This window comes from Myxocyprinus asiaticus, chromosome 6, assembly GCF_019703515.2.
Source record: "Myxocyprinus asiaticus isolate MX2 ecotype Aquarium Trade chromosome 6, UBuf_Myxa_2, whole genome shotgun sequence".
In the NCBI taxonomy this organism is placed as follows: Eukaryota; Metazoa; Chordata; class Actinopteri; order Cypriniformes; family Catostomidae; genus Myxocyprinus; species Myxocyprinus asiaticus.
In genome coordinates this window covers 28129734-28146099 of record NC_059349.1, presented here as the reverse complement: position 1 = coordinate 28146099, position 16366 = coordinate 28129734, and the positions used below count along the sequence as shown (strand labels likewise).

Sequence of the window (16366 nt, the reverse complement as noted above, 5' to 3'; positions counted from 1 at the left end):
TGTAAATGGACTGTATGCAATTCGAAGAATTGAAAATTACGTTCTTCTGTGCATTAACTGCGTCCTTGATGAATGTCAGGCATACTTCTATGACACCAACACGCTCCTTTTATATGCATGGAAAATTTGATTCTCATCAGAAAATTAATTAAGAAATAATTTTCATCTACTGACACACAAATCATGGCTAGTATAAACAGTGATTGTATCGCTGCACACTTCACTTCTACTGGTCGATTTTGATTTTGAAAAATTTTATTAATTTATTAAGACAAAAAAAATTAAACCAAAATCAAAATCTAATTTCTAAATTCAAATTACACTTCAAATGAAATGAAAATATATTAAAAATAATGAAGTGGTCAAAAAAAATCTATTTAAATCCAAACATTTTACTCTCCAACTTGTTCCACTGGCCCCTTTTGCAGTGACTTAAAAATCACACACTATGACAACTGGTGGGAAATTACTAGTCAAAATTAAATCATAAATACAACTGTAAATATACAAGAATAATAATACATATAAACATAACTATAAAAATAATAATAATAATTGAAAAAATAAACCATGACAAATCTCATAATTTTTTGTTTCAACAAACGGCTTCAACAGCAATTGAAGGAATATAATTTTATGTTCTGTACTTTCAGAATTTGGACATTTGAGCTTTATTACCACCTGCTGGTGAAATCTCCAAACTGCAAATGCAGGAACTGAATTTGGACTTTGCGCTGAGTTAAGAGGTGGTATTGAAACATCTTAGCACAATGACCAAATTCTTAGGAAAATAGATAATTGCGCTTTACACCACTTATATATAATACAATATAATATATAGTACATCCACAGTTTGCGCGCCTACACCCACAGTAGCACAAAAACTCCCACCCAAGCCCACTTGCGCTTGCATGAAAACTGCACTTAGAATCAGCGCTCTCACGAAACTTGGAAAAGACATTCCGCACAGTCATGGCGCGTTGCGTTGCGCTTTGAGCACTCACCAAAATCCATAGACTCACTGAGTACTCTATTAGGAACACCTGTACACTAACTTATTTCATGCGATTACCTAATCAGTCAATCGTGTGGCAGCAGTGCAATGCATAAAATCATGCAGATAAGGGTCAAGAGCTTCAGTTAATGTTCATATCAACCATCAGAAGGAAAAAAAAATGTGATCTCAGTGATTTCGACTGTGGCATGATTGTTGATGCCAGATGGGCTGGTTTGAGTATTTCTGTAACTGCTGATCTCCTGGGATTTTCAGGAGATTTTCTATAGTTTACTCAGAAGACCATGTCGGGGACTTTATTAGGACCATAGTGTACCTAATAAAGTACTCAAGTGAGTGTACATTATTTGGCTTCTTGATATGCCAGGGCAGCATATTGTTCTTTTTCAGTGTGTGTTTGTCTATTTGTGTGAATAAGATTTAAATGTAAACGTTTGAAAAACATTATAGTTTTTGTCCATATCGATTTTCAAAGTTGGTAAGCTTGTGACGCCAGGTATTTTAAAATCTGCTCATATTTTAAAAGTCATGTAGTGTAATCCAGCCTTGTTTCACTGTTTTTCACAAAGAGCTTAACACGTGACTTCAGAGGACTTTGAACGTTGCATGTGTTGGAATACTTTTATAGTGCTATTTGTCATTTTTGGAATCAGTCATTGTGACTACTTTTATCTGGTTGTTATGTCTTTGATATTGCTGGTTCAAAACAACACTAATATAATGACACATATTGTGTCATATCGTGTAAACACGTGATTAATCCGAAGATTGCCAAGCCTATGGAATCGTCCGAACTGAGGTGAGAATGGAATAACGTGGATGTTTTCATGATGCAGACAAAAAGTGTACAGTGACATCGTTTTGTCATGAGACTGCCCTGTGATATTAATACATTTCAATGTTTGATTTTATGGACATTTTTGTTTATCTTTGAAGGGTTACAATTTTGGTATTGTTCTGGATCGCCACACTGAAAATAAATCTTTTGTCAGGTAATCTGAAAAGTGTGCTTAATATGGTAACATCTAAATTAACTGGCTTTCTTCAAGTTGAAAAAATTACTTAACATGCCTGAATCATCCTGACTACATTAGGTTACACAGACAAAAGTTATTCTACGGCCTAGATAAAGTAGAAATAGATCCTCAAGGTAACAATTGCATGTTACCACTTTGTACTTGTTGTCTAATGTAAAATCTGGTTCCTGTAGCAAAACCAGTTTAGAACTGCTGCCTTAACACATGTAAAATAACCCAGTGATTGGATGGAACAACACATTGTGTGGTGTTTTGATTCGGAGGAGATCTGGTAAACTCATAATTTTATTACTGTGATAACTCAAAGTGCCGCCGAGATGTTATTAATCAGTAAGGCCTAATGAGCTGCAAACTCTCAGACACTGATTCAATCCCTTATCACGAATCCCTCTCTTCACCTAAAAAGAGGTGAAGGACATTATCACAATTTACTGAGTGCACTCAAATTAGGGCTGGGTGATATGGACCAAAAATCATATCTCAGTATTTTTAGGCTGAATGGCAATACACGATATATATCTCTGTATTTTCTATGAAGTAGGCTAAATGTTCAGTTGTAAGTCAAAGCCAAATGTGAGATGGTAAATTAAGCTTGCAACGTGCTTTGTTTCAGGGCAGAAGACTTTTCGGGCTGCAAAGCCTTCGCGGCCGGGGTTGCAGCAGCAGCATGAAGTTTAACACACTCTTCGTTCCGCAGTTTATGTTTGCTCCCTAAAAAAATCCCACAAACTGTAAAAACCAGGGAGCATCGTTGCTCACTATGTTCCCTTACAGGAAACGTCCTTGTGTCTTCTGAAGTCTCTCAAGTCCTTAGATGACAAGCACAAGTGTAAACCTATGAAGTCCAAGCATTATTTTCTCTTTAAAAGAGATGCTGTTTGTAATGTCTTTCATTCATAATTACCATGAAAGTGAAACAATCTTTTAAATATTTAAGTTGTTAAAAGGTTTAAAATACACTCCTTAATATTTGCATTTCTTTATGCCATTTATCTTTATAGAAATTTTTCACAGACTGTGGTGATACATTTCCACCTTATTTATCAGCGTAAATCTCGCAATTTTTTTTATATTATACATTTTTGAAATATTGAGTGTAAATTGAAAACATTATATTATATATATTGTGTTATATTACCCTGGAATTAGTTTTAAAATATTCATTACTACAGCTGCGAGGGGGTTTCAATGACAGCTGCTGAGAGAGTGACAGTAAATTTGGCATCTTTTCTCATCTGACTGTCTTAATCCACTCCTCTCTATTTTTTTCTTCTTCTGGAAAGTCATTCAAGTGTAATAATGGATTTTTTCTTTTGGTTTTGGAGCAAATGGTTAAGTGAAAATAATATTTGCTGTGATCTCCCATTCACCACTGTCTAAGTTTAACCTGCAAACATTTAGTTCTGCTTTCCAAAACCCAGAGTGTGAAAAACGTTTTTAACACTTTACGTTTCAATATCTTCAATGAAAATGAATGGTTGGCTGTGTCTCGTTTGGAAGGATGCGTCCTCCGGAGGTCACATTTGTCGGCCGCATACGTCATCGAGGCTGTCTCGTTTCAGAAAAGCGAGCAGGACGCTTCAAATGCAGCCTTCAAATGCGACCATCTTTCACGGTAATTCGGAGGATGCATGAGGTGTATCCTTCGTGGACACTCACAACCCACAATTCTTTGCTTTAATGGAAATGTCTACAAAAAAACAAAAAAAAGACGCCAATTTGCCTGTAAATATGATGTTCAAATGCAAGTAATGTTAATTCCCAAGTTGAAGTACCTCAGTAGATGGGTGCAGAGTACATAATATGTATAATTATATTACTATATAATTAAAATGAAGTATTAGACTAAAAGTACACCTGTAAAATCAATTTTCTTTTCTCTTTACATCATTATAACTCTCCTAAAATGTACTTCATACATTACCTTCCAGAGGGACTTTGTTCCCTTCTCACTCGAAGTGCTCGCGCTTGTTAAAGAGTGGCGTACTGTCATAGCAACCATGTTACGTTACGTTTCCGTTTGTCCTACGAAGGCCGTCTCGTTTAAATGAGGCTTGTTTAAAGGAGGACGCTCGGTATACTGCAGCCTTCAAAGGATGCGTCCTACCTAGCATGCAGCCTTCTAAACGAGACACAACCATAGTGTCATTTATACAGCGATGGTGCTGATTAATAACAGCTGCACTACAATGTGCGAGCTCGCTGACGTGTCGTGGGTGATTGAGTCATAAGTGTCTCAATGTTCAGTGGATCAGTACCCTTACCAGTGCCCGAATTCGTGTTCACGATATACTGATTCACAACATAGGGAGCTAGGGAGCTGATTGAGACACAGGGTGAGTTTTCTTCGGCAGTGTGGACCAGTGCTGTGTCTCCCATGTTGTAGGAGAGCTTGTGAGCGAGTGGGGCTGGGTTTGCGCAAACGCAGAGGGAGAGTGGGGGTGGGGTTGCACAGAGAGTGTGAGGGAGGAGAGATGCAAACACTGGCACTGCTTTACGGAAGAAAGGGGTTATGTAACGCAACATCAAACTATATCAATATAAAAGGTATTGTCTTATCCTATATCTTGTTTCAAAATATATCAATATATCTTTAAAAATCGATATACCACCCAGCCCTAACTCAAATAGCTGAGCATGCAAAGGGACAGATACTGCTCTGTTTTAAGCTAAAAGCTCTTGTCTAAGTAAAGTGATCGGAAAATAATTAAAAATGAGGAAATCTCTCTGTCCACCAGCACTTGAATCTTCCAGTCTCATTGGAACATCTCAAACACAAATGCCATTCATTGCTTGCTGAACAAGCATGCAGCAGGTCTGAAACCGCATGCTCTTAAACAATGCCTAGCTTTTATGCCACAGCACTGAAATGTTCCGACAGCTTGAAAAAATTTGAGTTGTACTCCCGGGAGACAGACACGGCATATCCTACAAGCAGTGAAGGCAACATATACAGCGACTGCAAAATCCACAATACCACTCCCAATGATGCTAGCTACAGATTCAAAGAGAAAGAATTTATAAAGTTTCACTGAAAAAGTTAAGTCTTCTATGCATTCTGAGATTGCTTGCAGAGAGTGGAAAAAAAGGCATTTATACAGTAGTTTGCCACAGGTCTTACTGTAGCCCCAGGGTTAAGGTTGCCCTCTGTGCTATTTTTAAATGTTTAAGAGTATCACTTTTATGTACTGGGAACCTTTACACCATGTCTGTCTCAAAGTAAATGTTTTCCTCACATAACCATTCACTGCTGTTCCACATGCTGAAATGTTTATGGCTTAGGAAACCATGAAACTACATTAATATACAACAGATACTGAGATGTAATTAGGGTCTAATAGACCTTGAAAACTTAAGCACTGAAACACGTTTACCATGCAAAAATAAATAACTACCAATGATATGCAGAATTATTTGCATGAAGATGACAAAGAGAACAAGGAGGGAGAAAACTAAAAACAGCACAGACCACTCTGACGTGCTGGCATCAAATGATAAAACCAAAGGGATAAATCTTTAACCGGTGAACCTACATATTTCAAGACTTATTCCCATATGACGATGAGTCACTCGTAAAGCACCTGGAGAGCAACATCTGAGCTTCCACTTGCAGCAAAATCACAAGGAGACTTTAAAACAGAGAAGAAATAAAATTTAACTACATCCATTTCTGTTTTCAAAAACCTTTTTCCAAGTTGAAAATCATATGAAGCAAGATTTCAGCACTGTGCCCTCAAAAGAGGACTGTTTCTCCAGAGATGACTGGGTGAAAACTTTTTGAAAAAACTTTTTTTTCCCTCTCTGCCACAAAGGTGAGCTTAAGATACACTGGTGGCCAAAAGTTTGGAATAATGTACATATTTAGCTTTTGGAAGGAAATTGGTACTTTAATTCACCAAAGTGGCATTCAACTGATCACAAAGTATAGTCAGGACATTACTGATGTAAAAAAACAGCACCATCACTTTTTGAAAAAAGTCATTTTTGATCAAATCTAGACAGGCTCCATTTCCAGCAGCCATCACTCCAACACCTTATCCTTGAGTAATCATGATAAATTAGTAATTTGGTACTAGAAAATCACTTGTCATTATATCAAACACAGTTGAAAGCTATTTGATTCATTAAATGAAGCTTAACATTATCTTTGTGTTTGTTTTTGAGTTGCCACAGTATGCAATAGACTGGCATATCTTAAGTCAATATTAGGTAAAAAATGGCAAAAAAGAAACAGCTTTCTCTAGAAACTCGTCAATCATTGTTTTGAGGAATGAAGGCTATACAATGCGTGAAATTGCTAAAAAACTGAAGATTTCATACAAAGGTGTACACTACATTCTTCAAAGACAAAGGACAACTGGCTCTAACTAGGACAGAAAGAGATGTGGAAGGCCAGATGTACAACTAAACAAGAGGATAAGTACATCAGAGTATCTAGTTTAAGAAATAAACACCTCACATGTCCTCAGCTGACAGCTTCGTTGAATTCTACCCACTAAACACCAGTTTCATGTACAACAGTAAAGAGAAGACTCAGGGGTGCAGGCATTATGGGAAGAAATGCAAAGAAAAAGACACTTTTGAAACAGAAAAACAAAAAGAAAAGGTTAGAGTGGGCAAAGAAACACAGACATTGGACAACAGATAATTGGAAAAGAGTGTTATGGATCTTAACCCCATTGAGCTTTTGTGGGATCAGCTAGACTGTAAGGTGCGTGAGAAGTGTCCGACAACACAGCCAAATCTATGGCAAGTGCTACAGGAAGTGTGGGGAGAAATGTCACCTGAGTATCTGGACAAACTGACAGCTAAAATGCCAAGGATCTGCAAAGCTGTCATTGCTGCACGTGGAGGATTTTTTTTATGACAACTCTTTGAAGTAGTTTAAGAAGTTCTGAACATTTCTGAAATTTTTCACGTTATTAACATCCTGACTATACATTGTGATCAGTTGAATGCCACTTTGGTGAATAAAAGTACCAATTTCTTTCCATAAGAGCAAAATCTGTAAATTATTCCAAACATTTGGCTGCCAGTGTAGATAGGAAAGACAAATCAGAACATAAGTACCAAACCTCTCGCTGTGCAAACAGCTACTTGAGCTTTAGCCTGCTTGTCAGACAAAATTAAATTTAACAGCACTCTGATACTCAGAAAAAGAGAAGGGAAACATGGTCTGCTATCTGATTGAAAAGTGTAAAGACAAATGAGCATGAAGAGATATTCCACCAGAAAATCCTAAAACAACATTGCAAATGTACATGGAAGAGTTCAGTATAAATCTCAACCTGAAACATGATGCAGTGCTTAAGATTCTTTCCCAAGTAACAAGCGCTCAAAGGCACAAGACAAGTATTTCAAAGCCATTACATCATCAACAGCTGTGGATCGTCAAGATCATCAGACATGAATGGTTGTGCAACACCATCTAACTGCAAACAATCAGATGAGAGGTTATGTTTAATTAAATTCAATCACGTATAACAATAAGCTCATATAATAACTTGCATACTGGACTCGCTGATGCATTGTGTTGTGAAGACAATTTGCTTTAAGATATTCATAGCCCTTTTCAGGGCATGGGGTATTCGTGGTTTCCATCTAGACCTTTTCACATATTCATTGTTTCCATAATGGTAACAATTTAGAGATGAACTAGCATGCAAATAACCTTTAGTTGCTTTGCTGTGGCAGAACTTCAATGGTAAGCACTCCTGCTGGCCCCATAAGGCAGCAGCAGCAGAGTGTCTCAGAAAAAGCAGTGTGAGCTGTCAAGGGAATAATGACAGCAGCCATCTATGAATCACTGTGAGCACTGGATTCCTCAGCTCCACTTGTTTTTTTTTTCTCTTTGCGAATGCTGAGACAACACTGAGCACTGAGCTGTCCCCAGCCAACCGCAGCACAACTTGAGTGAGAGGCTATGGGCTGGGATGTCTGTTAAGAACCTCAAAGCTTTCAAGAAGAGGGCCTTTTGAAGGATAAACCACAGGATTAGATTAGTCCATCCTCTTGGGTTACAAAAATGGGCATCTTCTTTTTTTTCATGTGGACCCCCAAGAGGCCAAGCATATTGGCATTGAGGGGATGTCCATCTTTTCAGTGTGCACTTCAATAGAAGACCCCTGACAGGGAGCTTAGGAGGAGAAAATATGATTCATGGCAAGCTTTTAATGCTCAAGGTGAACTACCCTGCAAATGCTCACCTCGATTGTGACTATAATTCTACAAGAGAACTAGAAGGGAGGTCAGGACTGGCTGAAATGTAAAGCTGACCCCTGGGCATTTTTTTTTTTTTATTGTTTCTAATACAATCCCTTAGTGGGGTGCAAATGCTGCTCTTTTTGATAGATTCACTGGAAAAATAACAGAAATATATGCTCTTTGTGAGCATCGGCATATAAATACAACAAGTATTTGTAGAAGTATCTCTGAAACCAGTTGTGGCACATAAAACTATCTGATAAAAACATTTCAAATGAGACATGCAAATGTATTGCTACAAATCACATATCATAAATGGATTTGGGACTCGCACATTGCACATTTATCTCATTTATCATCTATACACAGCAAAGTCTTATGATACAAAAGAAAACTGGCAGAGAATCTTGCTAAATAAGGATTAATGCAGATTGAATACATCTTGGTGGCTTATTTAATGCAAAAAATTCTAATCCAGCCCTATGTTCTATTGAGGTGGAAGAGTGTGCACCCAGCTTGCAAAGAAATCTTCCTCTGAGCCTCTTTAATATTTTAAACCTCAGCAGACTACTGATGTACTGCAAGACAGCCACTCTTAACTTTGTTAATTCAGCCGTGAGAGCACCTTCACCATGTTTATTTATCTAGCCAAGCTCTACCTGAGGAGCTGCATGTCAAAAGCCATTAGGCTGACATCCCCTGAGCAAACCCACCATGCCAGTTGGAGAATCCTTTTCAATGATATCCTTGAAAAAGGGAAATGGGCAATGTCATGGAAATTCACTTAGAAATTATGATTTCAAATTCTGTCAGCCTGCGGAAGTGTGTGTGGTTGCTGTTCATCATGAATCTGGTTTATGAACACACATCATTATGATTTCATAGTAGAAAAAATTAAAAGGAAAAATTCTGGGAGAAAAAAATCTACAATGTATTATTGATTAATGGAAGATTGCTGGATGGATGGACAAGTGGATGTAACAACTGCATGCATGGTTTTATAGGGCAGCATTATTTTTCAGCCATCTCCTATATACATAGACCAATATATCAGCTGATATTTGGCCATTTTGAGATTGTCGGCATCTGTGATAACTGTGTATGATTGGCCGAATAATAGAACTGGTCACTGCTGTCAAGTGTCAGTTCCAAAATCTTTAGAAAGCCTTGTCCATGAATAAAAACACTTTCTGTTTTCAAATGTTTTAGTGAATTTTTAGTAAATATTTGCCCTGAGTAAAGACAACATAAAATAAGTTTCCACGATTGCAGGGCTCCAGACTGCAACTAAAATGGTCACAAATGCAACCAAAATTAAATGATTGTGACAATAATTTAAAATCTAGTCACCACTGGCGACAGTCGGGATGTGTGCTTTCATATGCGGTTTCGTCAGAAATCATCTTGTAAGTTACTGAATACATCTTTAGACCGCCAGTGCAAATTTTCACCCTTTCTGGTGATGATATGAGCTTGCTCGCTGCACGCAACAACTAACACAGAGTGAGCCATAATGTCCAATTTGTGAACAAATGACTCTTTTGAACCGGGTCTTTATAATGAATCACCTGACAATAGCTAGTTTGAACTCAGGAGCTCAGCTTTGCAGTTTGAATTCGAGTCACTTTCTCAGTGAATCAGCCCTCTGTGAGTTCACAACTGGGAGCGCAGACATTTCAAAATAGTAGTCCCATGTGTATTTCGGGCTTCTTTATAATTAAAAGTCCCGTGTTATGTACCAAATCTTTTTGTTTTTTTCTGGTTATTATTGATTGGGATTGGAGTACACTGTAAAAATTGTCTGTAATTTTAATGGTAAAAGACTGTAAAAATTTTACAGTAAAAAAACCTTAATTGGTTAACAGTTAGTTAACTTAAAATATACGGTAACATTTTTGTATATATTTAAAAAGACAATACATGTAGTTTTACTGTAAAATGTTGTAAAAATTAAATTTTTTAGATGTAGAAAGTATGATTTTCATGTATAATTAATGGTAAAAATGTACATTATCTTTAACAAGACAAAGATACACATGTACTTATTATGATAAATTATTGTTAAAATTATGGTAAAAACAATAATTGGGCATTCCCAGAATTCCCTGAGTGAACCATTAAATTTCATTACATTTTATGGGAAAAGTTATATTGCTCCTATTTTTAATATCAATGAAGTACTTTGGGATGTTCTATGTTATATCTGATGTAGTTTAGTTAATATTTGTTGGATTATTTTAATTTCACATGTGTTACCCTGATGGTGTTTGGTGTTCGTGTGACTGACTCTGAGCACGTTTATTGGTCATTGCTCCTGGAAGGGCCACTATTGATGAACTTCATGTCACCATGTGCCCTTCTGTAATTACTATGTTTATTAGCAATACATAATAAAGTGAAAAGCAGATTTTTACAGTTTCAGAAGGTTAATATATCAAGTTTATCACTTAATAATATAAATGCACCATAAAATATACAGGCATCAAAATTACATCCTGTAAAGCCTGAAACATGGTTACTGTATTTTTTACGGTGAATTTCTGGCAACCACAGCTGCCAGTTTTTTACCGTAAATTTAACAGGATTTTTTTTACAGTGTAGTACAATAAACTGCATCTGGGATTTCATTCAATTTGCACTCTTTAAGTCTTTGTGTCTGGGCCATCCAGTCACAGTAAAGAAAGACTAAGGTTTTATAAATATAATATAATATAATATAATATATATATATATATATATATATATATATATATATATATATATATATATATATATATATATAATAAATTGAATGTGAAAACATTAATTGTGTATGAGTCCATCAATGGTCCTAAGTATCAAAAGCTGGATCTCACATCACACATATAAAAATAAACTATATATATATACACTACCGGTCAAACGTTTTGAAACACTTACTCATTCTTTATTATAATTTTTTTTCACATTTTAGAATAATAGTAAAGTCATCAAAACTAAGGAATAATATAAATGGAACTATGGGAATTATGTTGTGACTAAACAAAATCCAAAATAAATCAAAACTGTGTTATATTTTAGCGTCTTCAAAGTAGTCACCCTTTGCCTAGAATTTGCAGACATGTACTCTTGACATTTTCTCAACCAACTTCTTGAGGTATCAACCTGGGATGCATTTTAAACTGTATTGAAGGAGTTCCCATCTATGTTGGGCACTTATTGGCTGCTTTTCTTTATTATTTGGTCCAAGTCATCAATTTCAAAAAAAAAAAAAAAGAAAAATGTATTTATTTTTTTATTAAATTTTAGTTTATAATGAAATAAATTAATATGGTGGCACAATTATATTTTTGTCTACAAAACTAATTTCAAGAGAATCATGAGAAACATTTCAGTCAAGTGTTTCAAAACTTTTGACCGGTAATGTATATATATATATAGAGAGAGAGAGAGAGAGAGAGAGAGAGAGAGAGAGAGAGATTATTTATTTATTTGTGATGTGAGATCCAGCTTTTGATACTTAGGACAATTGAGGGACTCATACACAACTATTACACAAGGTGCAAACATTCACTGATGCTCAACACACTACTATATGCATAATATACTTTATGTAAATACCTGTTATGTAGATTCTGAAGGGCAGTACTGAATAATTAAAAAAAAGATCTTTTATCTCTTATATTTGTATAAATTCTAAAAGGGGTGTGAAAACTTATGAGACAAAAGGGGAATGCAAATTTGTGCACTCAACTGTACAGTTTATATATTAAACACCTGATTAATGAGCTATCAGCTGTCTTTTCTTTGGCTTTCCATCTTGTTTTTGAACAACAATCTAAATCGAGCAATTCTGTGATGTGGCAACTAAAATCTAAATGTTTCAGTTTAGAAGCCAGTGGCTCCTTAGTCATTTTACATACTATTAGTAAAATAATATTCTGGGTTCAATACAAGTTAAGCTCAATCAACAGCATTTGTGGCATGTTGTTTGCAACAATAAATTTCGACTGGTCCCTCCATTTTTTTTTTTTTTTTAAATAGATCATATTTTTCCCCATTCTAATTGTTGATGATTAACTGAAGCTCCTGACCCGTATCTGCCTGATTTTATGCATTGCACTGCTGCTACATGATTGGCTGATTAGATAATCATATGAATAAGTAGGTGTACAGGTGTCAGGGGCAGTTCTAGCGGTGGGGACGTTGCACTGCTTAACTCGGCCATCATCGGCTGTATGCACAAATCCAGGCAAATATGATCACAACTTGCTTAATTCATAACCATTAGTAATTTATTAAGAAGAGAAGCAGTGTTAAACCAATATTGTGTCACAATCTCTAGTGGACGACGCAAATCCCACATACCACACACAAGATCTGTAACTTAGACCTTGTACTTTATAATATGAAAACACAAAACAAACACAAGAAAAGCCCGTCTCCATCATCTGAGGCGTTGATATGTGGCCGCGGGAGGGCTCACTTTTGAACGGACACTTACCTGGAGTTTGAACTGTTCCAGTAGACTGCATGTCTGTCTGAGATGATCCTGTCGTCCGACCATACGGAGACCCAACACACAACCGCAAAAACCACCACCGGCAACTCCATTTGAGTTATTGATACTAGTCTGCACCTCGAAACGAAAATTCTCGCTCGCTTATTTCAGACACAACTTTTCAAATAGCTGGATGCTTGAGTGAAATCTATGTACGTAGTCTGGAACATTATAAAAGGCATGTAATCCAGACAGATTTTCATTCCTTCCGACCGCAGGAGCACCATAACTTTCTATAGCCTACTTCAAGTATGGCATGCATTTGAAGTTTAAGGAAAATCCATTGCTATGAATTCTTATGGTGCAAGAGGGGTCCAATATGGTGCACGGCACAGTCCAGGCAGAATTTTCTAGCGCAACAAAAATCCGTTCATCATCTGAATGCGGGACAGGACGAAACGCGTCTCAAGTGTCCTAGTGATGCTCCCGGTTATAGCGCGGCAACTTCCAGATACCCCTTACCCCATGTGGTCTACATGAGAAGCACACATGAAACACATCCACATCTACAACACACGCCTTTCTGTTTCGTGTTTCATCAGTTGTCCATCTTATTTGTGCAAGTTATCTCACAGTTGTCAGAGGAATCGTGTTGTTTCAGGCTCGCGACAATCTAAAAGGCAAGACGCTACGCACATCGCAACCCGTTTTCACGGAGTCCCCTCTGTCCTGAAGGAACAAAGGCAATTTTGCCCCATTCTCAGGCTTCTTACTCTTTGAATCAGCTTTTTGGATCTGCTGAATGTTTAGATTCGATCGACTAAATCCGCTCTTCGTGATAGACTATAAAACGATTTGACTCCTGGACTTCTTCATAATTCATCTGATCATCCCGAATCTGATCCGCGTCCGACAGTTATGATTAGCGGTCTACCTTCAGAAAGGGCGGGGCTTTGGGATGCGCTCTCTTCAAACTCACCTCTACACTTTCTCCTCACAAGATTCCATGTTTATTTCTTCAACATCGTGCACATTTAGCAATGTGGACATCTAGAATATAATTAAATTAATTTGGCTGAGTATGCAAAATTCTAGACTACATCATCACAGGAGATTTAAGGGATAGTTCACCCCAAAATTAAAATTCTCTCATCATTTACTCACCCTCATGCCATCCCAGATGCGTATGACTTTCTTTCTTCCGCTGTACACAAGATTAAGATTTTTAGAAGAATATCTCAGTTCTGTAGGTCTATAAAATGCAAGTGAATGGTGGCCAGAACTTTGAAGGTCCAAAAAGCATATAAAGGCAGCTAAAAAGTAATCCATACAACTCCAGTTGTTTAATATATGTCTTTTGAAACGATATGTACAGAAGCCCGTTTTGTCCATGGGTTATGACCTTTTTCCGTCTTGTTTTCTTGTGACCACAATTTCATTTTCCACATGATCTCAGCATAACAAAATCTTGTTTTCTCATGATCATGACTTCATTTTCTCGAGATCACAACTTAAGTGTTAATAATCCGTTATTTATTTACTCTCAGACATTGTTTTTACTCACTGAGAACTCTATTATGAACACTATGGTCCTAATAAAGTGCCAGGCATGGTCTTCTGCTGTTGTAGCCCATCTGCCTCAAAGTTCGACTTGTTGTGCATTCTGAGATATTATTCTGCTCACTACATTTGCGTAAGGCTGCATTTCCCAAAAGCACTGTAAGCCTAAGTAGATCATAGAAACCACTGGCGCCAATGGTGTCTATGCTCAACTTAAGCTTGCGATGTTTTTGGCAAACTCAGGCCAGATTGGTTATCTTAGTTACCGTAGCCCTTCTGTCAGCTTGAACCAGTCTGGCCATTCTCCACTGACCTCTCATCAACAAGGCATATCCGTCCGCAGAACTGCCACTCACTGGATGTTTTTTGTTTTTGGCACCATTCTGAGTAAACTTTAGAGACTGTTGTGCATTAAAATCCCAGGAGATCAGCAGTTACAGAAATACTCAAACCAGCCCGTCTGGCACCAACAATCATGCCACGGTCGAAATCACTGATGGTTGATGTGAACATTAACTGAAGCTCCTGACCAGTATCTGCATGATTTTATGCATTGCACTGCTGCCACACGATCGGCTAATTAGATAATCACATGAATAAGTAGGTGTACAGGTGTTCCTAATCAAGTACTCAGTGAGTGTATTTCTTAACAGAACACAGTGACTTCTTAACTCTAAGCCTTTGAGTGTTCATTTGAGTATTACTTAAAACACTTTAGTTAACAAAAGACAAAAATTACATAATAGCGTTATTAATACATTTTATTGCTTCAAAACACCAGCCACAGCGGCTAACCGGTTACGCTTTTTTTAAACACCAGATGGCAGTAAAATAAACCATGTAAAGAAGGAAAATTAAGTTGTGATCATGTGAAAACAACAGAAAAAAATTATAAACCAAGGACAAAACGGGCTTCTGTAGATATGATAGGTCTGGGTGAGAAACAGATCAAAATGTAAGTCCTTTTTTATTATAAATCTCCACTTTCACTTGTACATTCTTTTGCCGAAACGCTTTCTTCATACATATCGCCACCTACTGGGCCGGGAGGAGAACTTATGGTATATAAAAAAAGAACTTTAATATTGATCTGTTTCTCACCTACACCTATCATATTGTTTCTGAAGACATGGATTTAACCACTGGAGTCTTGGAATATTTTTATGCTGCCTTTATGTGATTTTTGGACCTTCAAAGTTCTGGCCACCATTAACTTGCATTTTGTGGACCTACAGAGCTGAGATATTCTACAAATCTTTGTATTCAACAGAAGAAAGAAAGTGAAAGGTCCAAATCTGGGATGGCATGAGGGTGAGCAAATGATGAGAGAATTTTCATTTTTGGCTGAACTATCCCTTTAATCTCCTGTGAGATTTGTTTTCTCTGAAAGTCATGAAAATTCCCACCAGTGTCATTACCACCACATCTCAAATTCTGTTTTGTATTTAATATAAATCCGTGGTGGAAATGACAACGATTAAAGGACATCTTTAACGTTTTTGAAATAAAACGGACGGCCTCTGTCTTGCTAAAGCTAATTTCATAACTAACATTTTATGTATCCACACAGATAATATTTTCACGCGTTTTGCATAATTTGTATCCCAAATTAAATTGAGTGGAAATGACGGCCAATAAAAATATTCTTAAGTAATATTTACCTTTCCTTCAAATATTTGTTTTATAGTTCATCTGAGTCACGCTCTTCACGGACAATTTTGTCGACTTGGCTAGCTAGGCTTTCACTAGCTTTTGAAAAACAAATTGCCACAACTGTTGGGCATACTCTCTGCGATATATTTCTTTCACCTCGAATCATAGTGTATTCAATTCAATGAACAAACTTCACATCAGTCGACATTACCTTTACTTATTTGTGCTTCGCTAATTTACCGATAGGGCAATAAGCAAACTGCACGAGGCGAATTACTGAAAAACATTTTCTTGAATGGAGATATGAGAAAACGTTCTTAAAAAAATAAAAATAAATAGCTACTATAGTCTCTGCTTTACCTAAACTGATCAAATAATCCAGTCCTCTCAGCCGTGAAAACTACTTGCCTCCAGATT

The 16366-nt window shown here is 36.8% G+C and overlaps 1 protein-coding gene across 2 annotated transcripts in view; it reads right to left on the bottom strand.

Annotated features, from left to right (window-relative positions):
* The window catches only part of LOC127442306 (ephrin-A2-like), a 123017-nt gene extending 109232 nt beyond the window's left edge, over window positions 1–13785 (bottom strand). For both annotated transcript variants that reach the window (XM_051700228.1, XM_051700229.1), the window contains exon 1: window positions 12740–13785. In XM_051700228.1, coding sequence (XP_051556188.1) covers window positions 12740–12849 — 110 coding nt within the window. In that variant the 5' untranslated portion in view covers window positions 12850–13785. The remainder of the gene's footprint in view (window positions 1–12739) is intronic.
* Window positions 13786–16366: the final 2581 nt, after the last annotated feature.